General features: G+C 61.1%; 1 protein-coding gene across 1 annotated transcript; it reads left to right on the forward strand.

Annotated features, from left to right (window-relative positions):
- The first annotated feature begins 2,874 nt into the window (after positions 1-2,874).
- TMEM201 (transmembrane protein 201) lies at positions 2,875-26,682 on the forward strand. Its single transcript, XM_016163589.2, has 11 exons — positions 2,875-3,073; positions 9,820-9,940; positions 10,520-10,714; positions 12,234-12,410; positions 13,563-13,915; positions 14,559-14,762; positions 20,157-20,389; positions 21,798-21,869; positions 22,426-22,725; positions 23,463-23,600; positions 24,680-26,682. The coding sequence occupies exons 1-11, from the start codon at positions 2,961-2,963 to the stop codon at positions 24,775-24,777; spliced, it is 2,004 nt and encodes a 667-aa protein (XP_016019075.2). The 5' UTR covers positions 2,875-2,960; the 3' UTR covers positions 24,778-26,682.
- Positions 26,683-26,928: the final 246 nt, after the last annotated feature.

Below are 26,928 nucleotides of genomic sequence, written 5' to 3' on the forward strand. Positions count from 1 at the left end.
TTTGGTTGTGTTCTCTTTTATGTTCACTGTACTGTAAACTATAGCTAAGGTCTTCAGTGAAATGTAACCCTAGAAATGCATAAAAAACTTGAAAGTCAAAGTACACTTGTTTTCCAGTCTGAACATAAGATCTTGCACTGGAGGTGTAAGAAATATCATTTCGATGGCACTGAGCAGACCAGAGCAGACTTCCCAGCTATTTTTCTATATACATTTCTCATACAAATTGATAATCTAAGCTTTCAGGCTGCTGAGTTAAAAAAAAAAAAAAAAAAAGAATTAGTGCAACTTTCTGACACTAAATATTTTTAAAGTATGAACATTTTTCTGTAGTTATCCTCTATACCCAATTTGAACCTAAAGCAAGAGTTTTAAAGAACTGCCTACCAGTGGCTTTGTTCCTGGGCGTATTTCAAGAAGCTAAGCCTAAATTAAGCCCAGGTACACTGTCGGTGTGTTGGAGTGCGGCCTCCCAAGCTGCCAGGTGTTGGGTGATCGACATTTCCTCAGATCCTTAATCCCGTCCTTGGATCTCTGCTGCGGAGAAGAGGAGAGTTTGCTTTTATTCTGATAAGAAGTGTTGGTGTTGTTTGAACCCTAGTTCAAAGTTTGAAAGAAAAAAAAAATCCCAGAAATGAGAAATTACCAAAATTGCAAGTGCCCTCCACTTCCCATTTTAAAAAGAAATTTAATAAGAGACAAAAAGATAAGGCAGAAGGCAGGAAAGACGGATAGTCTTTCATCAGCCTTTTCACTGGAATTTGCACATATTATACATTAGGTCATTTTTCAATCTGAATATCCAGAAAGTTGTTTTTGACTAATAATCGATCCATTGGAGTCGCAGATACTCTGGTAGGGATGAGGAGATTTTCTAACTGTGTTTAGATCAAGTTTAATTTTGTTCGCCTTTAGTCATGAAGGAGGCCGGCCGGTCAGCAGTGTTGAGCTCTCAAGAACAATTGCTTTAACTGTCAACAACTACGTAGTAGAGGTCAAATGACTTGTAGTCAAGTTTCATTGCTTCTCCAATACAGTCTTGTTCCAGAATCCCATTTTAACTGTTTGATAGTGGCACTTAGCAACATCTCCCTATTTTAATATGCATATTAAAACCTCAAGATTTCACCTAACACGAAGATTTAAAATTAAGTTCCTTAATATTCATAATTGGGTAAGAGAATTATTTGGCGGTGATTTTCATTTATACAATCTTGAACTGATAAATTCGATGTTGACCTAGTATAGGTTATTTCTCCACTTGCTTCTCCTGCCCTAAAGTGAAAGAAACGAGTCCAAAAGTCAGAAGAGAACAAGCAGGGGAAGTGATGCTTCTGTAAAGGGGCTTGTTGGATTTTAAGTGGGAAATACCACTGTTTGAGCTGTTACTGGAGAAATCTCATGATTTATTTATTTCTCCACAAGCTTAGTCATTGGGCATTTATTATTTTTAAGTAGTTCACGTATATAAAGACTTTTAAAACCCTCACTGCCTACCCAGTGTGTGCTAAGCTTATGTAAGGGGTTGTGTCTCTTCTCACACAAGTTAACCTGCCAACCTGGTGAAGCAGCTGTCATTGTCCACGTTTTATGAATAAGAGAGTCTCAGAGGTTTACACAGTTTGCTTGAGATCTTGCAGATGGTAAGCAGTAAACACAATCGCAGCTTTGTACTGCGTGTTGAGTAGATGAATGAAAGGTAGAGGAGACATCTGGACCCGTGGGATGGTCTGACTCTGAACCCAAGGTCCAGCAAGCCATTCCATTCAGTTCCACAAGCGAGCCACCAAAATGAGGTGACATGAACCAGTAATGACCAGGACAGCCGGCCCTTTGAATGGGACACGGCAGACATGGAATCATTCCTGGAACAGTGCTTCAACACCAGGCCCCACGTTTAGAGGGAAGCCTTGCTGCTGCTCATTTCGTTGTGTGCTTCAGGCTGGTGAAGGCAGCAAGGCTCCAAGACAGGAGCTTCCAGTACAGACTCTAGTCACCCCCCAGGTGTCATGCCAGGGCCCCTTCCCTCTGGAGGCAGCTCTGAGTTAATGCACGTGGCTAGGGTGTGAAGTAACTGGCCCCAGGAAGCCCATCAACTCAGCACTGTCCAAGACAACTCTACTGGTCACCTCAAAAAACACTGGAAAAGTTATGGTAACAAACAATTAAACACTTGTGTCTTTCCAGTTATAAATGTGATTGAGCTCAAATCAACTAAACCACCTGCATAAAATTCTTAATGGCTAACACCCCCCCATCCCCCCAGAGGTAACTGCAGTTCAGTGAACCAACCTGTTTCCTATAAGCATACGTATATCCTAGGGGGTTATTTAAACTTTGGATCTAACAAGAATTAATATATGTGTTGCTTTTTCGAGCAGTCTATTATTCCTCCAATACCTATAGCTCTGACCTTACAATAGTTGCTTTATGTTCAGATGTATGGCTATCATGATTAATTCAACATCATCCCTATCGGTGAAACATTTATGTTTCCATGAACATAATCACGTTTCTATAAATTATTTTGGATCACCGGAATGGCTAAAGTGGAAGTGGCTTAAGGAAATTGCAAATTGCAGCAAATCGGCATTGTGCGCGAAGGTCTGGCTAAGCATGGGGAAGACCTGAGTAGCGGAAGACCGCGGGAGGGGCCTGGCGAGCGCGGCGCGAACGAAGGAGTGCGCGCGACCGGGCTCCGCGCCGCCTTCCACCTCGGGCCCCAAGGGGGCGCGCTCGCGCCGCCGCCGCTTCTCCCGGGGCCCCGCCCACCCGGCTCGCCCGACTCCGCGATTGGCTGCGCGGCGGGAGCGCGCCGAGTCAGGGGGCGGGCCCGCGCCGCCTACAAAGCGACGAAGGTCACGGCGCGAGGAGGCGCGCGCCGCCGCCCCGCGTCCCGCCTGCGGCCCTCAGGCCCGCCGCCGCCCGCCGCCCGCCGCCCGCCGCCCGCGCGGGGAGCCATGGAGGGAATGAGCGCGCTGCTGGCCCGCTGCCCCACTGCCGGCCTGGCCGGCGGCCTGGGGGTCACGGCGTGCGCCGCGGCCGGCGTGCTGCTCTACCGGATCGCGCGGAGGTGAGTGCGCGCGGCCCACGCGGCCTCGGGCCCCCGCCCCCCGCCGCCCGCCCTCCCGCCGCCTCCGCCCGCGGCCCGCCCGCCTTGGCGGGCTCCCGGGCCGCACGGCCCCTCCCTGCCCGCACCGGCGAGGCCGCAGCGTCGCGGCGGGGGCCGGGCCTGTGTGCCCACGTGCGAAGATCCGCTCTGCACGTCCCCTATCCCCCCAGAGAAGTCCGGGTTTGGAATTCTCAAAGGGAAGCGGCTGAGGAGTGGGTTGGGGACTCCAGGTGGGCGAGAGCAGCCGGCACGTGGGTTACAAACTTCCTCCCCCATGGAGACGTGTGCTGGCCGGGCCGCAGGATCTCCAGGGCCTTCCCCCACTCCCACCCGGGCCCCCCAAACCCTGCGTGAGAATCTAGCGGGGATCAGACTGCGCTCTGAAAGCTTTCCGCTCTTAACCTCGCTCCCTGGTCTTCGGGAGCACCTTGGGGTGGCATGATGTTAGGCGGCACTTTCCAGTCTGCACGTGCTGTCTCAGGTGTTGTTCTAATCTCATATTAGCCCATTTCAGAGTCACAATCCCTGCTCCCCCTAGAGAAGCTAAGAGACAGAAGAGCTAAGTAAACTTATTAGAAGAGTGGGGTGTGATGGGAAGCAGCCTGGCCCTGGAGCCTGCCTTCCTGATGCCTGGGCGCTGAGGCGTCCAAGAACGGGAGAGCCTGACACACTTCAGAGGTGTTTCGAGTGGGCTGCGGCTGCTGCTGAGCTGATTCGCGGCCACCCCCAGCCCCATCCTTGGCCCAGGCTCAGAAATCGTGCCACCCCCATTCAGAGCTGGCTTATCAAGAACCTTCATTGTCGGGAACAAAAGTTCCTAATGGCCTCTTCTTGCTTCATCAGGGACGTAGGGGCATCCTGACTGTTTCCCCATCAGATCCACTTTTCCAGGGGTCAGGGGGAAAAGGTGGGGTTGTGAGAACATGTCAGGGTCAATGGTGGGTTTTCGCTTCAGCAAGAGATGTGAGAGGCTCGTTTTGGGTGGAAAAAGCGAAGGCACTTGTGGGCAGTCACTTGGCAGCAAGTGGCAGAGCTGGGATTTGAACCTGGGCAGTCTGGCTGTTCTTTTTTAAATACCACTATGTACTGCTTCTCACCCAAGGGGGAAAAGTGTGGGGGTGACTGAGTCACAGGCTTTCTGGAGGAGGAAGAGGTAGGAGGGGCATCAGCTGTATCTGCAGGATGAGCCAGACTGGCAGCCTGAGGAGGGGGTGGCCTCCAGCAAAGGGCAGTGGGGAATTGAGGGAACTCCCAACACAAAGGGTCCTTGACAACCCATGTCTCCACGTGTCCCGGTTCCTGCCCAGTTTCTGGAAGCTGGAGGGGCTCGCAGGATCAGCTGGTTCAAACCAGTCAGTTTATACACCAGGGGACTGAGGTGCAGAGGTACAAGGTGATTTGCTCAGAATCCCAGAGCGTGATGACGGCAGAAGCAGGCACAGGCCAACCTGCTGCTGCTTCCCGTTACCCCGAGGTGGGGGAGCGTTGGCCCCAGGATCAGAGCCCGGGCACTGCTCCCCAGCCCCGCAGCGCCTGGGTTGTGTGCAACGTGGCCAGGTGTGCCCACTGCATCCACATTCCCGTGTCTCATGCTGTGGCTGTCCTTGGGTCCTGTCTCCCCTCCTGGGCTGCCAGCCACACCATTTCCTCTCCCAGAGACAGGAGTCTGGGGCCGTGGTGCGACGCTGGGCGAGCTGGCCTGAGAGGAGCCAGGAGGGTACCTGGAAGGCTTCCCGCTCCACCGGCACGACACCAGTGGTGTGGTTTTGGGCCCTATTGGGCCGAGAAGGACCAGCCCTTCCCATGATGCTCTGAGATGCTCGTAGAGAACTGGTTGTTGTCTGGGGGGGGGGGGGTGTCACAAATTGGCCACTGTCACAATATGGAAGAAAGACCAGCCCTGCAGAGATTGAGCCCTTCTCCTTCCAGGGAGGGGAACTGGGACAGCGAGGAACAATGGCTTTGGCCACGGAACAAGTTTTGAATGACTTTTGAGAGGGCATGTGAGGGGAGTCGCCTTGGCCTGGTGGGTGTCCGTGGGCTCGGCACAGGGGTGGAGGGACATGGAGGGACGGCTGGCTGAGGGGCTGCAAGAAGAGGTCCCCTCTCCGAAGGGCTGCAGTGCTCCCAGGCCTCAGGCAGGCCGGCCTGGCGTCCCCACCTGTGGAGTCTCCTGACCAGGGTATTAGTAACGAGTCTATGCTGGCGACGTGGGGAAGCCCCTGCATGGTGCCACCTGGCGAAACGTGCGCAGAGGCTACTGTACTCCTCATCCTGCCGCCGAGGAAAGAAGGCTTGTGAGGTCGGGCTTCTGCCCTGAGCAAGCCCCGCGCTCCAGGTTTGCACCGAGTCCCGTGGCTGCCCTCCACCCCCACGGGAGCCCACAGGCCCGGATTACACTTCCCTGGGCCTACACTCACTCACCTTGGATCGGGGCATGGTGATGGCCTCCTGCGCCCATCCCACCCCCTGACTCCGCTGCTCCGCACTGCGTCCAGGATCCACCCTCCCCTGGCACATCCCTGCTCGAGACCTCAGGGACCTCCTGAAGCACCCATAGATGTTTACTGCGTTGTCCCCTTTGTCATGTTGGGACACTGAGGGGATGCAGCCTTCAGGTTAAGTAGCAGGGCTTTGTCCTGGCACCCAGGGCACCTGTTTCCCATTCGCCTCTCTCCGTGCTGTCCCGGTGTGGAATGCTGGGGGGACACTGCTCTCCGGGTGCTCGCCGGGTGCACGCTGGGCGGCCCTCCCTTTGCCCAGCAGCCCCGCCGCCTGTTTGAATTCCAGCCACTCTTCTTGCCTTGCTGGCCAGCAAACCTGTTCTCTGGGTGACAGCAGATGCTCCACTTGTTTGGCCTCTCTCCACTGACATCTGTCACCAGCTGCCCTGTGAGGTTGTTGTTCTTGTCCTGGTGTCCCAGTCGGAAGTGGAGAGTTTGTTATTGCTGCCTCTCTGTAGCCTAGCTCAGTAACGCGGTCGCGCCGAGGTGGACGGGGAGGGGCGCGGTGTGTACACGCCTCAGGCCAGGTGTGCCCCAGAGACGTGGGGTTGGGGACTGTTTCGGTGCGGCAGGACCGCCGCAGACTCGAGTGTGTTCTGTCTGGACCTAAAGGCCAGGGCCCGGAGGCCCGTTGGGTCCTGGCATCTTGGCGCCGCTGTCACTGCAGCCCAGGAGGCACCTTCTCGGATTCTCGCAGCTGGATAGGACGACATGTGTTGCCCACTTAAGACACAGGAGAAAGCAAGGAGCCACCTAGGGGCCCATCTAGGACCTCCTACCTGCGAGGCAGTCCTGAATGTCCTCGTGGGGCCCTGCTGGACGCTGACCAGAGGGATCATCTTCCAGACCCCCCCCAGGCCAGAACATGGTGCCCAGGTCACAAGCTATGTGCCAGGCCCATTGGGGGAGGCTGGGCACTTCTCAGGACCTGGCGAGAACTGGCTTCCCCCACACGGAGACTAAGCTGGGGGAGGCTGGGCACTTCTCAGGACCTGGCGAGAACTGGCTTCCCCCACACGGAGACTGAGCCCCACCCAGTGTGTCCTCCATGTGCGCAGCACTGGGCACGCAGCACGTGCCCGACCCCTGGCAGGGTCCCGGGCCGAGGGTCTGGAGCCGCAGCCCTCAGAGTGGTGGCCTCACTCCTAGAACACACGTGCACACACGAACACGCCACTCGTAGGAGATGGTGGGGTGTCAGGGCTCCGGCTTTGTTTTAATCAGACATCTGTGTTCAGGGCCGAAGGGGTGATTCTGTTGTTAAGGACATGAGTTCATCGTTTTTCCCCAGGGTGTGTTCGGGGCTTGTGGAGGACTGGGTCCAGGGCGTGCCGCTGCCCCTGGCTCCTCCCGAGGGCCCCATGCTCTTGACCTCCTGGGGCCTCCTCCGGCCCTGCAGAGCCAGCTCAAGGGTGGTGGGAGCTGGGCGAGCACCTTCCAAGCCTCCCATCTGCCCACCCGCTGGGGCCAGGCTGCCTCCTAAGAGGGTCTCTTCAGGCCCGTCTTAACTCTGTCAAGGGATATTCTCTCTTGTCACATGAGATCTTGTCCACCACTAAGATTAGTTTGTCCCAGAGCCCTGCGGGGTCAGAGGTTTTGGCTTGGGGCAGAAGTGTGTTAAGGGGTTTATAAAGGGAGCTGGGGGTATTTTCCTGAGCAAGAGCAAGGCCTGGGCTAAGCTGGCTCAGGATAGATTGGAAGCGTTCCTGTGTCAGGCCAGGTGGAGGTGGGTGCAGGGCCAGCCGCGGAACAGCTGTCAGGCGCATCCCTCCCAGGCACGCCTGGCGTTGGTCCACATGTCTACGCACGGGAGGCCCAGCGCTGGTGCGTGGCGGGCTGAGGTTTGCACCCAGCCCCCCGTGGTTTTGCTAGTCCACTGCCGTTCACGGGCCTGCAGAGCCTTGCAGCTGCCCCGCCCCCACCCCCGCCTCCCGGCAGAGGAGCTGCGGACTCCCTGACCTTGGACCCCTGCCTGGCCAAGGCTGCAGGTGCTCTGGCCACAAGGGGGGCCACCACCCCCAACACTGAGCAGGGATTACCAGGGGCTGAGAGTGACAGGAGCTGGAGCTAGCCACCCCAGGGACCAGGGCCGATCCCACCCCCTCCTGCCACTGGCTTCCAGGCAGGCTCATTTCCCTAGCAACGGAGCCTGAGATTCAGAGTGCAACTGGTGAGACTTCCTGGGGTGGGAGGGGCTGTGTGGCTGGCTCCCTGGACCAAAGCAGCAGTTCCTGCGCGCCGGCCAGTGTTCCCCGGGGCCAGCGTTTTTGTCTCCTTCTCGGTCTCTCTCTTCTTTCATGGGCTCCCCGTTTTTCTGTTTGGCTTCTGTCCAGAGGCCAGGCAGGTGTGGTGGGGTTCTCGGTGAAGGAGCTTGAAGGGAGGGCCCTTCGTGAGGCTGGAAGGGCCCAGGGGGCAGATGAGAGGGGTCACCGGCCCGCGTCCTCAGCCACTAGCATTCGCTGTGCGCAGTCACGAAGAAGCCTGGCAAGCTAACAGAGAGCAAGCCCGCGCCTCGGCGCCCGGGGATGCCAAGTGCTGGCATCTCTGCCGCAGTGTCCACCCCTCCGGCTGTGGCTGCACCGCCACCTGCCACGCTCAGCACTGTCCTGATTCTCCCGTGTGATCCTCTCAGCACCTCTCTTCGGGACGGGGATTATCGCCGTCCCCACCGGCCAGATGAATGAGTGAAGCGGATGACTTTCTCCAAAGGCCACGCCGCGACCGCAGTGCCATGCTGCCTGACGCCCCTCTTTCTGGGCCGTGCCCCGTGGCCCTGTGCTTCTGACAAGATGTAACGGTCTCTTGTCCTTGTCCATTGTGAGGACAAGGCTGATCCGGGTGCCCTCTGTGGGTCTGCTGGTTCTGGCGCCCCTGTCCGCCTCCTCTGGCTTGGGGGAGAAGTGGGTTGAGGAGCTCATGGGGCGGCATTTCCCTGAGCCGCCACCTCCCTCTGCCCTCCCCGTGTAGCTGCCCTTTGCTGGGCCCTGAGGCCAGGCACTGTCAAGCACTTCTCACACAAGGCCGCCTGGGAGGGCTGTGTTCTTGTCCCCAGTCAACAGGTGATAAGACTGAGTCTTGGAGAATTCTCGTAAGTTCTGTCTGTGATCAGTGAAGGGGCACGGCCAGGAGGCAGCTGCTGTGTCTGGAGTGGGGACTCTGCTCCCAAGGGACAAGACAATGACAGAGCTGGCCTCTCACGTTGCAGAGAGCCTTTACGTCACTCGATCCTTGTAACGGCGATGCCATGGGTGTCGTGACCTCACCCTTCGCAGACTCGGGCCGAGGCCGGAGAGGAGGCTGGGCACACGGCTCGGAGGTGGCAGAGCCGGAGACTCTGACTCCTGGAGGCTGGGGGCTGCGCTGCCTCTGGACAGCAGGGTCGTCTGTGTGGCATGGCTGGCCACGGCAGCAGGGGTCCAGGCAGCAGCCCCAGAGCAGGGGGTGGCCTCTGGGGGAGGGCAGGGGAGCAGGAGTGGCAAGGCCAGGACCCTGGGGCTCAAGCAGCTGCCGCCTGTTCCTGTCACCCACATCGTGTCTAGATTCCTAGGACTGGAGGGAGTTGTTGGGCAGTTGCCACACCCCACAGCCAATGAGGTGGAGGGAGGGCCCCGGAGCACAGGTCCCCTAGTGTCTGGGCTGGGATTATCCCATAGGCCCCACCTGTCACCACGTGTGTGGCCAGCAAGGCCACTGTGGCCTGTCCGCACACTCCCCTCTACTGGGGAGGGCCAGCCAGCTGCAAGCCAGGCAGCTGTCTCTGGTTCCCTGGCCTCCCTGGCCCTCAGCCCTGGGGACTTCTGTGGAGCACGGGACGCTCCTTCCACCTGCGGGCTCCCCAAGAGCACCACTGTGCAGCTTGGGAGCTGGCCTCGTGGGGACAGGGAACGGTCCTGGAGCCTGGTCCCTGTCCGCCCTGTGGCCTGTCCAGCCTGGGCCCCTGGTGCCCCCATGCCTGAGCCCCAGGGCAACAGGTGGCCTGGGGTCGCCTCATGGGTGTGCAGGAGCCAAGGGATCTGGTGAGTCTCCATCCGTTCCCCAGCTCGGGCCGGGAGCTTTGCCGGGGTGCTGAGAAGCCTGAGCCAGTGTGGCCCCCTTGCTGGTCCTCCTAGTGGACACGGAACGTCCAGACAGGGCCTCGCGCAGCCTGGTCTCCCGCTGCACGGTGGCCGGCTCCAGCTGCCTCTCCTCTTTCCTTGTCCACAGGACGAAGCCAACACACACCACGGTCAACTGCTGGTTCTGCAGCCAGGACACGGTGGTGCCCTACGGGAACCGCAACTGCTGGGACTGCCCGCACTGCGAGCAGTACAACGGCTTCCAGGAGGTGCGGCCACCCCCCGCCTGGTCCCCGCCGGGCCCACCCCGCACCACCCTGCGCCCCTCCTCCGAGGACAAGGAAGCAGGCCCAGGGGGCCAAGGCGCCTTGTCAGATGGTCCATACCCCGAGCTTTCCGGCTCACCCGCTCCGCTTTGCTCTAGGTGGAGGGTCGGCAGCCTTTCTAGGCCGTGCGGTCTCGGCCTCCGCCGCTCGGCTTGCTGAGCCACCACTCACAATGTGTAAACGAGTGCACGAGGCTGTGGTCCCAGAGAACTTCTCGAACCCAGGCGGCCAACCCATAGACCCTAGTCTGCGGACCCCTGCGCCAGACCACGGTTCCAGCCTGAGGTCCCGGCTCGGGGCTGTGCTCTTGTCTGTTGGGGTTTTTTGTGCAGTTTTTTTGGAAGACAAGTTTTTACTAATTGTCACATGTAAAGAGGGAAAGGAGGAGTCGCTTGAGATCCGCCACCACTGTCTAGAGTGTCACCACTCGGGGCTTCTGCCCTGCCACCAAGCCTGAGCCCCTGCGGAGAGTCACTGGGGTTGGGGCTCCCCCACTGACTCGTGCCTCCCCTCCTCCCCTAGAATGGCGACTACAACAAGCCGATCCCCGCCCAGTACATGGAGCACCTGAACCACGTGGTGAGCAGCGCACCCAACCCCGGGGCCCCCACGCAGCCCCAGCAGTGGGTGAGCAGCCAGGTGCTGCTGTGTAGGAGGTGCAGCCACCACCAGACCACCAAGATCAAGCAGCTGGCCGCCTTCGCACCACGCGATGAGGTGAGGCTGGGGGTTCTTTAGAGCAGGGGTCCCCAAACCCCGGGCCACAGACCGGTACTGGCCCGTGGCCTGTTAGGAACCGAGCCACACAGCAGGAGGAGGGCTCCCGAAGCGTCATCTGTATCTGCAGCCGCCCCCCAGTGCCAGCATCACTGCCTCACCTCCGCCTCGGATCCTCAGGCACTAGATTCTCGTAGGGGCACGGGTCCCTGGTGCCAGAAAGGTTGGGGACTGCTGCTTTAGGAGATTCTGGGGGTGGCAAGCACAGGGCCCTCCAGACAGCGGCTTTTCTGTCCTGAATGCTCACAGGGCCCCCTCCGCACCCTGACCCCACGCTGGCCCCGCGTTCCGGGTGCGTTGTCTTCTGTCTTGCTAGGACCATGCTTCCTATGCTCCCTCTGTCTCACGGTCCCTCTGCGCTTGGCTCCAGGCCTGGGAGCGTCGTGCAGGTGCCAGCGCCAACCGGTCCAGAGGGGTTTGTCCCTGGGCAGAGGGAGGTAGTTCCAGCCGGGGCCCTACCGGGCCCAACCTGTCTGTCTCTGAGTCAGGCTTGCCCACTGGCTGGTGGGGCGGTTTGCTCTGTAGTTGGTGAAAGACGCTCCTGGCTTCTGGGAGAGGAAGGAAGATGGGCAGTGCTGAGCGGCTGGGCGTTAGGAATTCCCCCGCCCCGCCCCGCCATGGATCCCCGCGGCCTTATCATCTAGTGAATCCTGCCTTCCCACTGCCAGACCCTGCCTAGTCCAGTGGTCGTGACCCCAGGAGCTGAGGCCTGGAGATGCTGGCTTTCCCAAGGCCCAGGCTGGGAGGGAGGGAAGGAGGGCCGGGCAGGGGGAGATGGGGAACCTGCAGAAAGAAGGGGAGGCACGTGTGACTTGGCAACCAGGGCGGCTTTTCTGGCATTTTGGTCCCAGCAAGAGGAGTTCAATCTGATACCCCTCCTGGCCACTGCGGACTGAGGCGTTTGGCTGCCCCAGAAATGGGGGAGGAGAGGCGGGGCGGTGGGACTCACCCCTTCCGGGCTCTTGTTAAAGCCCCAGGGACCCTGCAGCTCCCACTAAGATGCTGGCTCAGCCAGAGGCTCTCCAGAGCCTTCCAAACCCTTGGGTTTAGGGGAGGGAAGGCCCTGCTTCGGGGTTGGACATCTGCCCGAGTCCAGGCTGCGTCAGCCCAGAGCCACCTTCTCCGGTGGCACACCGCCTTCCGGAGCTCGCGTCCGGGAGCAGGGCCTGAAGCAGGACCACATTCGAGCTCCAGGCCTCCAGGCGCATCCTGTGGGATGAGAACTGCCTAGAGTGTCTCCCCTCACCTGTGGGCTCCTGCCATGTCCCAGGCTCTGGGCCAGCCCTTACTCCCAGGAGCCAGCGTCACCATGCTCAGTGGGCTGTTTGTCCCACTGGGCAGTGGAGGAAGCAGGATCAGAGTGGGAACAACTCGCCATGGTCACCCCACTTGTAAGTGAACTCAGGTTCGACCTCAGTCGACCCAAGACCCTGAGCCTCTGTCCCCCCTCAACTCCCAGGGCAGGTACGACGAGGAGATCGAGGTGTACCGGCACCACCTGGAGCAGATGTACAAGCTGTGCCGGCCGTGCCAGGCGGCCGTCGAGCACTACATCAAGCACCAGAACCGCCAGCTGCGCGCCCTGCTGCTCAGCCACCAGTTCAAGCGCCGGGAGGTGGACCAGAGCCACACACAGGTGAGCACGGGGCACCCGCGGGGCATTTGGAGCGTCGCAGCCCTTGAGCTTGTGCAGGAAACCCTTGCTTAGAGGGCCGGGCCCCAGTGCCTGGAGGCCAGCTCGCCAGAGCTGAAGCCCTTCTCCCAAGGGAAACAGCCTTCCCATGGGTCCACGTGCCCGCCCTGTCCCCAGGCCCTTTCATGTCACCAGCCAGAGTGGGTGCCCTGAGGACAGTGGCTCAGCAGGATCCACTCGTCACGTGCATACATGAGCGAGGTTTTGAGTCGCCTAGCTGCGTTGGGGCACGTTTCCCACACTTGGTCTTGGTTCCTCACGGCAGTTTTGGTGGCGGGTGTGGTCACGGGCTCTGCGACTCCCGTTGACAGCGTGGGAACCAAACGGGGAGGTGAAGTAACTTGCAGAGGGCCAGTCATCTGCTGCGCAGAGGCACCAGGATTCGAACCCAGGACCATCTGACTAAAAAGCATTACTTTTTTATCACGTATCATAGTATTTAGTTAATGGAATATTCTGTTTTTTAAAATCGGATAGTAGCAAGTGGATTTAGAAGTAAAAATCAACCCCCTCCCCCAAGAAATTTCTCCTTACTTGCTCGGGTCCCCAGATGTGCCATGTCCAGCCTGGCGGGGCCCCTGACCACACGCCACGCCGCCAGCCCACGTGCCCGGGTGTTCGGTTTCCCCCTCACCGGACGGAGCGGCTCGCTGCCGTGTTTTGTGATGTGACTCCAGCCAGGGTCACCTGTGTGTGTATTAGCATTCCAGTTAGAGTCATAGTAAGAATTTTTGATGACAGTTTGACAAAATGATTGAAAATTTTATTTGAAAGAATAAGGTCACCGTAACATCAAAAAGATTTCTCTAAAAAATGCGGTAGACCCATCCCCACACAGTGACTTTCACAGCGGGCTGAGGGCCCGGAGGCGGCAGGTCAGTGGGGTTCAGTGGGGCTCAGCGGTGAGCCTAGGGATAGCCGAGACGGTCTGAGAATCGAGGGCACAGCGAGGACGGCACCTCTGGTCGACGGGACCCGGCCGGGTTCTCCAGGGAGAGCCGGGGCTCCCCGGCCAGACGCCCGCGCGCTGGGTGGGCCTGAGAATGCCTGTCGGTGGCTCCGGCCACCGCGCTGACCAGTCTCTCCCTCCCTCAGAGCTTCTGCTCGTCCGCGGTGAAGGCCCCGGTCCAGGTCATCATGCTCCGTGCCCTCGCCTTCCTGGCCTGTGCCTTCCTGCTGGCCACCGCGCTGTATGGCACCAGTGACCCCTTTACCCCAGGGATCACCCTGCCCCCAGCTTTGCCACCTAGCGGCAATGGTTCAGCCACTCCTGACAACGGCACTGCCACTGGGGCCGAGGGCTGGCGGCAGCTGCTGGGCCTTCTGCCAGAGCACGTGACAGAGAAGCTGCGGGAGGCCTGGGCCTTTGGGCAGAGCCACCAGACGGGCGTCGTTGCACTGGGCCTGCTCACCTGCCTGCTGGCCATGCTGCTGGCCGGCCACATCAGGTGCGTGTGGGACCAGGCGGGGCAGGGGTCTGCCCCTGGGTGACTGCGGTTACTGCCCGGGGTGGACTCTCGGGGGAAACCGCTGGGGCTGGAGCCAGGAGGGCCTGCAGGGCGGGGCGCGCAGCTCCACTGCGCCACTGAGATGAGGTGCGGCCCTCTTCCCCGGCAGCGGGGGCCAGTGGGTGAGGTGAAGCAAGTGACTTGCGTAGAGGGGGCAGCGACACCCAGCAGGCCCATCACGCACCCCTGCATGCTGGGGCCCCCAGGGCCAAGTCGCCCCGCTTCTCCGCCTCAGCCTCCCCGTCTGCAGTCGGCGTGCTGGTAACCGCCCGCCTCCCTGACTGTCGGCTCTGGGGCCTCGCGCCCCCTCCCAGCGCAGTCACAGCGCCTGCGCCGTGCTGTCCACCTCACCTCAGTGGCCGGGGCGATCTCAGCCCAGGCTTACAGGCTGGAGCCCGGAGGCTCGGCCGCGCAGCATGTAGCTTCTGGGGACGGGACTAAGAGGCCCTCTCACATTTCTTGGCCCTGCGTCAGGGCCTTTGAGCAAGGCCCCGGTGGATGAAGGAGGCAGGACGTGGCAGGACATGGAAGGGTCTCGTCCTGCCGAGACAGGCCCTCACCCCGCCCCCCGATCTCCCCGCAGGCTCCGGAGGGTTGACGCCTTCTCCGCCTGCCTGTGGGCCCTGCTGCTGGCGCTGCACCTGGCCGAGCAGTACCTGCAGGCTGACTCGCCCAGCTGGCTGGACACCCTCAAGTTCAGCACCATGTCCCTGTGCTGCCTGGTGGGCTTCACGGCAGCTGTGGCCACGAAGAAGGCGACAGGTTCCCGGAGGTTCCGGCCCCGAAGGTCAGAGAAGCAGCAGTGACTGCGGGGGGAGGACAGACGGACGGACAGGCCCAGAGCAGGGCACCGCTCTGTCTTGCATCTTTCTCACCTGCCTCACTCTCACCCCTGCCCAGCCCAGAGCCCCCAGTCCTGGTCCAGCCCCTCTACTTCCCCAAGGAGTTGAGCCTGCCCCCCCCTTTCCTTCCCAGCAGCAATAAGCCGTCCCCCAACCTGAGGCACTTCCCGAGTGCTCTCTAGCTTTTCACCACTGCCGCCACCTCTCTGGCCTAAGACCTCCACTGCCCGAGGCCAGAACATGGGTGACACACACACAGCCTGCCTGTGACCTGTGGCTTCCTGCTGGTAGCTACAGGCACCCCCATCCTGGCCATGGGTCTTTATCTGGCTCTGACACCATGGGGTGAAGGTCGTGGGCCTGATCTTTGCTTCTCTTCTTACCCTGCCCCATTTCTGAGTCCCCAGCGGGGGCTGGTGACTGGCTCCAGGCTGGGCCCTTGCCACATGGCCCGACCACTCAGGCAGCTTGATGCAGGCAGGTGCTGCTGAGCGGGCACCAGAGGAGAGCCCCCCAGCTCCTCCTCTCCCCCACATCACTTCTCCAGTCTGTCCTTTCGGCTCATTGCCTGGGCTGCCCCCCGGATCCACTGCTCAGTTCCTGCTCGAGACCTTCCTGAGACCCCGCTATCCCTCAGCCTCCTTCCCTGGGAATGGAGGGTGCGGTTCTTGGGCCCAGACTGGCCTTGGCCATGAATTTGTGGGGTAAGGTCCTTCTCAAGGTGGGTAGTAGAAAAGTCTGCTTCTTTAGGGTCAGCAAATTGCTTCTCAGCAGGCCGTGGTGGGAGTTTGCCTATGATCAGGGAGTCTGAACAGCCTGTCCTTTATTTTTTTGGCATTACTGTGAGCCATACAGAACTGGGTCACGCATGCCCCACCCACGCTCCTGAAAGCCCCTGTCTTTGCCCTGGAAAGGCAGGACCCCCACAGCTGGGCCCTCTGTACGCCCCTGCAGGGCCTCGGGTCCAGGCTTCCCAAGCTAAGGCCACCCTAACTGGCTGACAGTGCGGAGCCCAGTTGGCTCTCATTGGCCTTGCCACCCCCGACCCCCCAACACCCGGGGTGTCCCCCAGCTTCCTGCACTCGCTCCTCTCATGCGATTGCTGGGGAAAGATCTAACTGACTAAGGTTAGCATGAGATAAGTGGCCCAAGGCACGTGTAGGTCCACGACAATACCAGGTCATTTGTCACCTTGTCTCTGGCTGGTCAGCATCACTGCTCTCGCCCCTGGAGGCCCTCGCAGAGCGTCCTGAGGCGCCTGCTTTTCACGCATGGGCGGCCACAGAGCCCACCAGACCTCAGCGTCACTCTGCCTGGGCCAGGTGGGAGAGCAGAGCCAGTGACAACCCAGAGCCCCACAAGGGAGGGGCTGCCTGCTCCCAGAGTCACCGCTCCAGGAGACAGGGCTGGTGTGTGGCACAGAGCTGTCAGCTCATTAGCCGTGTGGTCCTGGAGGTCCTGCTGTTCTCAGCCTCAGTTCACCATCTGCGAGATGAGAGAAACCCCTTTCTAGGACCCTTAAGTGCTGACCACTGTGTAGACACACTCTGGAAACGGAGAGGCTGTCCCCAGGAAGAAGTTCTTGGCCTGGGGGCTGCCTCCAAGGGTCACCAAGGCTGGCCCCTGCCTGGTGTTCTGCACTCTGACGCTCCCAGAGTGGGCTAAACACTCCCTCCAGGGCCCATGTCCTGCCCTTGGTCACTCTGAACCTAAGCCTCCCTCCTGGTGTGGCCCAAGCGTGCCAGCCTTCCCACTGTGCCCACAGAGCCCAGGGAAGGCAGGAACATGACATGCATGAGGGCCATGCTCAGCAGGGAGCCACCGAGTAACCGGGCCTGCGGGGCAGGTGGGGCGGCATACTGGCCAGGCCCCAGGTAGCCCCAGAGAGCACTGAGAGCTGCCCTGAGCCTGCCCCACTCTAACCGTCACACTCACTGGGCTGTCAGGCCTCCCCACCCCCGCTGCCCAAGTGGTCCTGGACCCCACTCAGTGTCCTCCTCTGCAGAGCCTGGGTGGGTCAGGAGCTGCCCTTTGAACTGCGTGACCCCAGACAGGCCTGACGGGGTACAGTGAGGAGTGGGGTGCCGGAGGCAGGGCCCAGCCCCACTAGCTGTCTGCCTGAGGCTCTGGGGAGCGCCTGCCTGTCCCTTCACCCCAGGCCACCTGCCGTGGGGAGAGGGGGCAGCAGCCCAGGTGGAGAGCCAGTGGTCTGTCGGCCGTGCGTGCCCTTGGGTCTTTGGTCTCCTGTTCTCGAGACTGGCGGCGCGACGCTCATGGCTGCTTTTCTCGGCGTTGAGTAGAAGCAGCAGGCCATCTGTGTGTACGTGTGTGTGTCTCTAAGTTAAATTATTTATGATAACCTTAACCGGCTCTCCTGCTGGCCAGAGCCCCTGCTGAGCAGGTGTCTTTCCCGCCCTCCAGCGGGGATGGGAGGGCGCCCTTACAGCTGAACCTCCTCGGACAAAGGCTTCCTGCCCTTTTTAGAGTTTTGTGCCACTTTTTAAAATTGCCCATTTGCTCCTCAAAGTTCCATCACTGAGAGCATTTCAGCACCTCCGCGTGTCATTGGCAACAGCCGAGGACGTGCAGGCACCGCTGGGGTCGTAGCTGATTAACTGGGGGCGTGTCACCCCATCAGGGGCCTCTTTCCCCTCCCCTGGGGACGACCATCAGGCCATCCAGGATCAGGGTGACTTGTCCCCAAGATGTGAGGGAGATGCACGTGGCCACAGACCTCCCCCTGGGTCTGGGGTTTCCGCCCCGGGCCAGCAGGCTCGTCCAGTAACACGTGGACAGGAGCAAACTGCCTCGACGCACCGCCGGGGGAGGAGCCGGGGCCCCCTCTGTCTGGCCGTTGCTGAGTGTCTCGTCATCTCTCTGGTCGTGTAGTAGAACTGTGGATGACTGTGTAGTGACCCTCTAATGACTGTAACCGCAACTCCTGGCCGGCGACGCCATGTGTCTGATGCTGTGTTTAAATAAATGCCCCCGGGGCCCTGCTCTTGCCGGCGGGCGTCAGGTACCATGTCTTTTTTGTTTTTTCTTTCACGTTCCTTCAGAGACTTCTCTGCCAGGGGCGGGACTTTGGGGTGCAGGCGTGCCCACAGGAGTCAGACGGCTCAGGAGCTAGCTGTCCTCGTGTGTCCTGCCGGGTGATATTTTTCCTTTTTTTCCCCACTTCAGTAAACCGCCACTTAAGCAGCACTTGCTCCTTCCGCTCCCAGCTGGAGCTAGGATTTGGTTGGGAAAAACAAGCGTTCCTCCCACTGTCGGATGGGACACTGGACAGCCACCTCCTCCTCCTCAGACCCTTTTATCCAGTGGACTTAGATTCTGGGCTGAATGCCTATTTGAGATGGGGTACGGGGGTACAGGGCAGCCTGGGGGCCTCGCCAAGGGAAGCGTTGGGACATTTAGAGCTCTGGAGCTCGCAGAGATCGGACTTCTTTAACGGGGCTCCCGGGGGGACCATCGTTAGTGTCACAGCCAGAGCTCACACTTGGCAGTTTACAAGGATCAGCTGGTCAAGTGATGTCGCTGGGTGTCACAGCAAGAGGGGTCAGGTTGAAGAACTCTCCCCCTCAGTACCATCATGTTCAGTGGCACCGAATTGGGAACCCACCTGTGCCAGGTGGACGTGAGACTCGGGTTTCCAGCGCGGGGTGGCTGCGGCTGTGAGCGGGATCTGGGAGAGTGGGGAGAGGCCAACATGACCCAGTTCGCCCTGGGTCAGCTGACCACCTCTGACACCCGCAGCCCGGCTCAGACGGCTCAGACGCTGCCCTCTCACTCGCTGCTTCCGGGGGTGGTCCTCCCGGAGGGCTGCCCGGCGGGGGTGGGTGCGGAGTCCTGCTGCCACCTGCCGGAAGGGGCTGGGCATCCTGCTCTTGCGAGGCTGCTGCTCCACGGGACAGACCTGGGTCCTCTAGGAGGCGCAGGCCCCAGCAGGGGACAGCTCCAGGCGTGACCGGAGCAGACTGGCCAAAGGTCTCCCATGTTTACGGCCCCTGCGGTGCGTTAAGGCAAACCCCTCCCACACACACACTTCCCTGCCAAATGGCATGGCAGTTCTAAAGCGACAGCGCAAAATCCTGCCTTCTGTTTAGAGGTGGGGCCTTCCCCCAGCATCTCGGGGGCAAGGAGGTGGGTGTCAGATGGGCGTCAGCAGATTGGCTCGATGAGCTCTTGCCTTGATTTTCCATGTTGTCCAAACACTGGGGCTGCCTTTGCTTCTGAAGTCCATGTGGCCCGGCCTTATGGAAGGCAGTAAAAAGGTCTTAGACCTCCAGGAGGGTGACACCGACCCCACACTGACCCCATAAAGCTGGTTCAAAGGGAGGGGCATGGTGGAAATAGCAGGGAACTATGGGGAGTGCAGCTCGGCCGGCGGTACCCCAAATGTTCAGTCGAATGGGCACAGGGTGGGGGGATGTCCCCTAGCTGCCCCAGCTCTGCCGCAGGGCCTGAGCTAGCCTTCCTGTCCGTCGGCACATTGTTTATGGGCTCTTTTGTCCCTTGGGACCGAGGTAAGGCTGGACTTCCTGCAGCTCCGTCCAGACAGTGGGCGGACTAATACATTAACTGTCTCTGCCCCTCCCCCTCTGTAATCGGTTGCCTTAATCAGAAGCATGGTTGACATTCTGGCTTGGGGCCACCAGGTCCTGTTGTGTGATTTGTACCGTTCTCGAGTTAAAGAGACACTGTCACTATCCGTCTTGGGGGACAGCCTCGCGGTCACTCACGGGTCTTTTCTCAGTCCGAGTCTGGCTTGTGTCCTGCTCTCCTCTTCCCGGAGGTCCCAAGCCCGGCCACCTCCCCCTGCTCTCCCAGCGGCGTTGGATTAGTGTCTAGTGTCTGAGGCCAGCGAGCAGCGCCGGGGCCTCTGGCGTCGGTCCCCAGGGAGCAGTGGGCTCTCCAAGCGCAGTCGCCGCCCCAGGGCCGTGGACACAAGCAGAAAGGGGCAGGGGGGAGCCGAAGGCCACGGCCTTCGCTGAGAGCCTGGTGTGGGGTGGGGCGAAGGGTTGGCTCGAGGTTGGCAAGGGTGACAGTGTCACTTTAATACCGAGGCTTGTAGTGGAACTCGTTTGCTGTGAGGCTGAAGGAGATCGGAAGGGGCATGCGGGGGGGGGGGGGGTCTCGCTGACACCTCCCAGCCACCTGGTCCTAATGGTGTGAATGTGGTCGAACTGCTTTTCCGCTTCAACTAACGCACGCCTCCTCTGGGACCCTGACTCAGGGCCCACTGTGCACCGGGGGAGGAAGGACAGACAGCCGGGCGGAGGCTGCCTCGGAGCCCCCCAGGCTGACCCGCCTCTCCCCCCGGCCCGCGGTTCCCACAGGTACTTCCCAGGAGACTCTGCCGGCCTTTTCCCCACTTGTCCCAGCCTGGCCATCCCCTGCTCCGGTGTCGCAGGCTCCCCGCCACCTCTGTTCATCCCCACCCCACCCGGCTTCCTGCCCCTCGCCAACCAGCAGCTGTTCCGGTCTCCCCGACGGGCCTCACCCTCCTCGCTGCCCGGCCGCCTCAGCCGGGCCCTCTCGCTGGGAACCATACCCTCTCTGACCCGCGCAGGTAAGAGGCGCCGGGGCGCGGCGGGCGGGGCGGGCCGGCAGCTGGGCTCACGGTGGCAGGCGGTGCAGGACCTGCCGCCGCCCTTGGCCGAGGGACTTAGCCACTCTGAACCAGTGTCCCTCAAAAGCAACGAGGCTGGTCGTAGTAGACCCCGCCTCACGGGGCCGTGAGGGTGAGCGAGGTGACGCGCAGAAGGTGCCCACGCGTAAATGTCCTCGCTCTGGGTTTCTCTCTCCCACCACTTTGCCCTAACCGCCGCTGTGGTTTTCCGACCCCCGCCTCCCTGTGTGGTCCAGAGGACAGGGGCTCAGTTCAGGTCAGCCATGTTTACTGAGCGCTTGCCGCACGTGGCCCCTGGTGTGACTGAGACCTGGTCCCTGTCGCAAGAGACTTTGTGTCATCCCTCACTGAAATGCCCTGGCAGGGTCTTTGTCCTACCTTAGGCCTGCGTGTGCTCCGTGACGACCTTCCTCAGTGGGGAAGCCGCCGCGCGGGTGGCTCTTCCTCACCCTGGGTCCTAGGCCTGGTGCTGGGCCGCCGGGCAGGACCCCATCCCCTGAGAACGCGGGCTTAGCTACCCCGGGCTTGCTGACGTGCAGTCGCTGTCTCGTCTGAGCCCGTCGGCAGCTCTGCCAAGTGGGGGCTGCAGCTCAGCCAGGCACTCCGAGCCTCAGTTTCCTCCCATGGCGTGCTAGGAGGTGGATTCGAGCCCCGCTCAGACTTCTAGCCCCGCATGCGTAGGTGGACGTCCTCCTAGGTAGAGGGTGGGTCACGCTGCAGTAGGGACGGCTCATGAGAGGACACGGCATTCAGCTGATGGTGGATGAGGTTCAAGGCCTTCAGGGTGGACCGGAGGTGTGATCGCCCCACGCACAGGGACCCAGACTCCGAGTGTTTCTGTGTAACCACACCCGGCCAGGTTGCCAGGAGGGAGGGGCTGCTGCCGGTCCTCCCGCCAGGAAACGTTAGCAGAATCCCGGAGCCCTGCCCGTGGCAGGTGACTCCCAGCTGAGCCCTGGCCCAGCGCAGGCCCCGGTTCTGTTAGGCCTCCGGGCCCTTGGTGAGCAGCAGATAGAGCAGGGCCACCATGGAGCACCCTGGGCGTGGCACCTGGGAGGCCCAGGAGCGGGCACAGGGTCTTAGGCCTTCGGGATGGGGGTGCAGCGGGTTTGGGCCCAGGGCGAGTGCAGGCCCTGCTGGACCCTTTGGCCAGCCATCTCGTGGGGAGAGGGTGGCAGACTGCGGCGGGTGGGCACTTTGCTTCATGGTTTGTTCTTTTAGAAATGGCTCGGGTTAATCATCCCTCGGGGTGGCAGGCTGGATTCCATCGGGGCAGGCCATGCAGAGGGAGAGGGCAGGTGGCTGTCATCTCCGCAGGCCCAGTCTATGTCAGCTTTCTTTCCTCTAGACTCAGGGTATCTGTTCAGTGGGAGCCGCCCACCGTCTCAGGTGTCTCGATCCGGGGAGGTTCCTCTTTCAGGTAAGGAGAACCGAGAGCCAAGAGGAGTGACAGGGAGGCTGCGTCAGGTGGGGGCAGCGTGCAGGCCAGGCTTCCTGGGGCGTTGCGTGGGGCGGACCAGAGAGAGGTTAAGCATGAGCTTTGGGGTCAAACGGGCCAGTGTTCAAATCCCCGCCCCGTGCTCCCCACTGCGCAGCCCCGGGCGCGTGACTAACACTCTGAGCCTCAGTTTCTCCTGTGAAATGGGCGTGAGTGGCAGTTTCTCGTATTTGCCACAGTGCTGTCGTCCAGAGCTCTGAGGCCCTGACCTTCGGTCTCCTGGCCTCGCTCTCAGCAGAGGGCGGTACCAGGGCTTTGGCTGGAAACTGGGAGGCCACGGGGACACAGCTGAGGCTCCACAGTCCTCTCCCCTCCCCCAGGTGCCCGGCAGGGTGCAGTCCCCTCCCCACTCTGACCCCCAGTCCCTGCACAGCCCTGCCTGCCGTTGTGGGGTGATAGAGTAACAAAGTAGCCGTGCCAGCTTGCTGTAACAATAGCGAACTTCACGTGATCACATGTTGCTTTTGTCACCCTCCAGATCACTTCTCTCTGCGGGCCGGGAGCTGCCCCTCCTCCCCACTCCCTTCCCCCGCGCCCTCCGTGGCTGGCTCCGTGGCCTCCAGCTCTGGCTCCCTGCGCCACCGCAGGCCCCTCATCAGCCCTGCCCGGCTCAACCTGAGGGGGCAGAAGCTGCTTCTGTTCCCGTCGCCCCCCGGGGAGGCCCCCAGCACCCCCAGCAGCTCAGACGAACACTCGCCCCACAACAGCAGCCTCTTCCCCACTGAGCCAGCCCAGGTCCCGCGGAGGCAGCCGGCGCAGGACACGAAGCACACAGTGGGTAGGACCCCCTGACCGCCTCCCCGGAGGCGGGGGAGCCCGGCAGGGCTGTGGGAGCCTCTGGTCAGTGAGGCGGCACACGGCGAGAGGCTGTGCCGGGCCCGTCCTTGATCGTATCTGTCCGAGTGTGTGTGGCCACCCTCCCAAGCTCCAGTCGCTTCTGGCCTGGCTTCTGGTGACCTTGAACCCCCCAGGACATTGTCTTCTGTTGGCTGATTTTATTTTCTTGTTTTGCAATTGGCCTTGAGGGGCCTCTGTTCCTTGGGATGGATCAGAAATGCGCGATGCTCTGCTGGGCCGCGTCTGGTGACAGATGTTTTTGTTTTTGCTCAAATAATGTTTGGCAAAGCGTTTTTACCTTTCTTAAATTAGAGCTTTCGCGTGAATGTGTGGATTTCCTGTGTCTCTTACAATGTCAGAGGATCCGGGCACACTGGGCCTGAATGCTGGCCAGACGAGTAGAAGGGCAGGTTGCGGTCCCACGTCCCGGTCTCTGCCACCCCCACCCCATGGACCTGCCTCCTTGAGGAGCTTCACTCTGGCCAGCACCTGCCAGCACCGGATGGCGTTTCAGTTTGTCGCTCCCAGCGCAGGACAGCTCCCACCGCGCGGGGCGGGGCGAGCGGGTTGCGGCAGGCAGACAGTGCCGACCGGCCACGTCCGAGGTCGGAAGCAGCCCCGTGTCTGTCCCTGGGGATGAACGGGGAGCATCCACTGAGACACCACTTCTCCCTGCAGACATGAGGTCAGCGCCGGAGAGAGGCAGCGCCTGCAGCAGCCGCTCCATCAAGAAAGAGGACGACTCGTCCCAGTCGTCCACCTGTGTGGTGGACACCACCACCAGAGGGTGCTCAGAGGATGCCGCCGCCTGGAGAGGTCTGTGCCCCGACGTGCAGGGGGAGGGCAGGGCGGCGTGGGTGTGCAGCCACCGTCGCCTCCTGGCCTGCCTGGGACCCTGACAGAGCGAGACCCCTCAAGGGGGCCCTCAGGCAACACGGTGGTTAGGTAACCCGCCCAGCGCCGTCTGGGTCCAGGCTGACTCAGCAGACGGCCTTCTCGCCTCCAGTCCGGGTCTGGGTCCGCGCTATGACAGCAGCCTCCCATCACGGGCAGCCGTTTAAATTTTAACAAAGCTTAGTAGCAGTGAAAATGTAGTTCCTGTGCCAGCCACGTTTCAAGTGCCCTTTGCCACGTGTGGCTTGTGGCTGCTTTATTAGATATCACGGACATAGAATACTTCTGCCTTCGCAGAGCCCCCCTGGGAGGGCGTGCCCTGGAGAGCAGGGGCACGCTGGGGGCTGGCGTGGGGGCTGCAGGCCCGCATGGGGCTCCCGGGTGCCTGGGCCCCAGTTCTGGCCCCGCTTACCGGTGTGAGATCAAGTCCCGGCTCTGTACGTAAGGTGTAGGGCACCTGGTGAGTGCTCAGCGGTCGGCGCTTAGCTGTCCTGGGGAGCATGGGGCCCGTGTGTCGAAGACGGACGGAGTGGCACATGGGGGTTTTTCCCAGAAAGATCAGGTGTTACCCTCAAATCAGGTGGGTCCTGCGGGTGTGACCCAGCAGCAGGGCCATGGCCAGAGCACAGACTTGGAGTGCGGGACCTCGGTCAGCCAGTTAACCGCCGAGCCTGGGCAGGGCTCTCATCCTTAAAGCCCCGTTTCCTGTCTGTAAAGTGGCGTCACACCCCTACCCCATCGCCAAGATACAAGTGCGTGACGCCCTAGCCCAGGACCTGCCCGGTGGCTCAGGCTCAGGCAAGGAGGCTGGCTCCCTCGGGGAGGGGCCACTTGACTAGGTCACCCCAGGTCGGGGTCTCTCCGGGTGGGGAGGCCTCTAGGAGCCAGGGAAGAGCTGGGGCTGGCCCCTCGGTGTCCCTGCTTGCTGGGGCAGGCGCCCCACCCACAGGCTCATCTTCCCACCCCAGTGCCTTTGACCGGTCTCTCCCTCTCTCCCGAAGGTCCTTTCGGCCCCTCTCTGGTCCGGGGCCTCCTGGCCGTGAGCTTGGCTGCCAACGCCCTCTTCACCTCAGCCTACCTGTACCAGAGCCTGCGCTGACCCGCGGCCCTCCGCCTCCCGGCGCCCCGGTGCATGCCGCTGCCACCACTGCCGGCCGCGGAGTCCCCCCGAGGGACTCCGCCTCCCCCTCTTCTCCAGGGCCCTCGACCCACCGGACCGAGTCCTGCCCTCAGGACGCCTTGTCCCCTCACCTGACAGACTGCGGGGCCGAGTGTGGTCCGTGAGGCCACACCCCTCTCCACCGGTCTCCTTGGCTCACATCAGTTGTGCTTGGTGCTGTCCTGAAGCCAGGGATCCCCGAGGGGCTGCACGACCCCAGGGCCCCCCCACGGCCCGGCCCGGCCCGGCAGCGACACCACTGCTGTCATGGCGGCAGGGGCCGCGAGCCTCCTGCCCCGAGCCACGGGCCGTGACTGCGTCTCAGTACTGTACTCCCCTGTCGCCCCGGCCGCACCGGGCCCCCGGGGGAGGCGGGAGGGAAGGCCCGCATGGCACCTGCCCTCAGCCCTGCCCAGTGGGAAACAGGTCCCTTGGGCAGGCCCCTTGAGGGTGGGCACGCTCGGCCCCTTACCCTTCCTATTGGCTCCAGGCCTGGCCTGCCCACTGGCTCTCCCGGGGGGCCGGTGGGAGTCTGGGGTCCCCAGCCCCGGGCTCCTCAGAATCCCTGGGTCTCAGGAGCCCAGCTAGGCCTTCGGGACTAGCATAAGCACCTCCTCCGGGCTCCCTTCTGCCCGAGTGCACCCGTTTCATTACCTCTGGCGATCCCCGGCAGTAGCCCCGTTACTCTGTGAACACTACCGAGGGCCCCCCGCCCCCCGCCCCAGTGTAGACCCGGCCCCCTTCAGCCACCGAGACCCCACTCTCTTCCCTTTTATTTGCTGTCACTATGGGCTGAGTGTGACCTCTTATCCTCAGGCCACCTGGCTGGCTTTCCTGCCCCACTCCCCTTGGTCCCTGCCACCGCCCTCTGACCTCTGCTGCAGGTCCCCCCGACCCCCACCTCGCCCTGGTGCTGGGGTCCTGTCCTGCCCCGGGAGGAGGAGGGAGGGACCTTGGTCCGGCACAGGGACCCTCACGCCGCCGTGAGGGGTGAGAGGCTGCGTGTGCCTGTGGACGTCAGGACCCCCAGCCCCGGCTGCCCTGGGCCTCGGCCACAGGTGTGGGCAGCGCGCGCGTGTGCGGGTGCATGTGCGTGTCAGTGCACGTGTTTGGGCCGCTCGGGGAGGGGTCGGCTTCCTCGGTGAACTTCGAGCTTGCGGTGGGGGGCGGGGCGGGTCATGAGGGCAGGAGAAGGGTCTTCACTCTGTCATTCAGGGATAAAGTTTAATTTTATTTTTCTACACATTTTTGCCAGGTAAGGCATTTTGCTGATCAGCAGGATGCCCCCAGTTCTCCCTGCCAGGGAGGTTTAGTTTTTTTAAGCTTCGGGTGCTTTTTTAGTAATTGTTTTTACCACGTGGGGAAGGAGATTGCTCTGACTTTCCCCTTTCTCCCCCCACTTCTGTCCTGAGAGCTGCTGTTTCCTGCCCTGTCTCCCACCCCAGAACATGGGGCCCCGGGGGGCCAGGGCCACACCAGGACCCTTAGTCCAACTGCCAGAGATGGTTCCAACTCGGAGATGGTGTCTCTTGGCCCTCATTTGTATAGTAGGCACACGTGTCGACTTTTTAATTTTTTTTTTTTGCCTAACAAAGCCAAACTCCGTTCCCAAACTCAGTTCCTCTCTGGCTCTGAGGAAGCCCCCGTACAGCCCACCCTTCTCCTCTCGGGGCCTGGGCGGTCTGCCCTGTCTGCCCCAGGCCCAGCCAACACCCCAACAGAGGCAGGGGTGTGGCTGGGCGGGGAGGGGCTTTCTTATGTTTTCTTTGAAACAAAAAACCAACCTTATTTTTCTTTACAAAAGCAGAAAAGGAAACCAAAAAAGATAGCAACCTTTGAACTATACTTCAGTCTCTTGTCTTTATTCTCTCTGCTCGCCAGCTCGGGCCAGCGCAGGACCCTGACGGTGGGGCGGAGCCCCAGGTGAGGTGGCGGTGATTCCATGGAGCTCGGGTGGGGTCGCGGGGCTCCTGGTGTGGGGTGGTGGCGCAGTGCGACAGTGTCCCAGAAGCCCTAAGGGATTCCGATGGGAGACCAGCCCCTGGGTGGGGTCTGGGCCAGAAAGGCGAACAGGAGGAGTTTGCTGAGCAG

This window comes from Rousettus aegyptiacus, unplaced genomic scaffold (assembly GCF_014176215.1).
Source record: "Rousettus aegyptiacus isolate mRouAeg1 unplaced genomic scaffold, mRouAeg1.p scaffold_m13_p_1, whole genome shotgun sequence".
NCBI classification, from domain to species: Eukaryota; Metazoa; Chordata; class Mammalia; order Chiroptera; family Pteropodidae; genus Rousettus; species Rousettus aegyptiacus.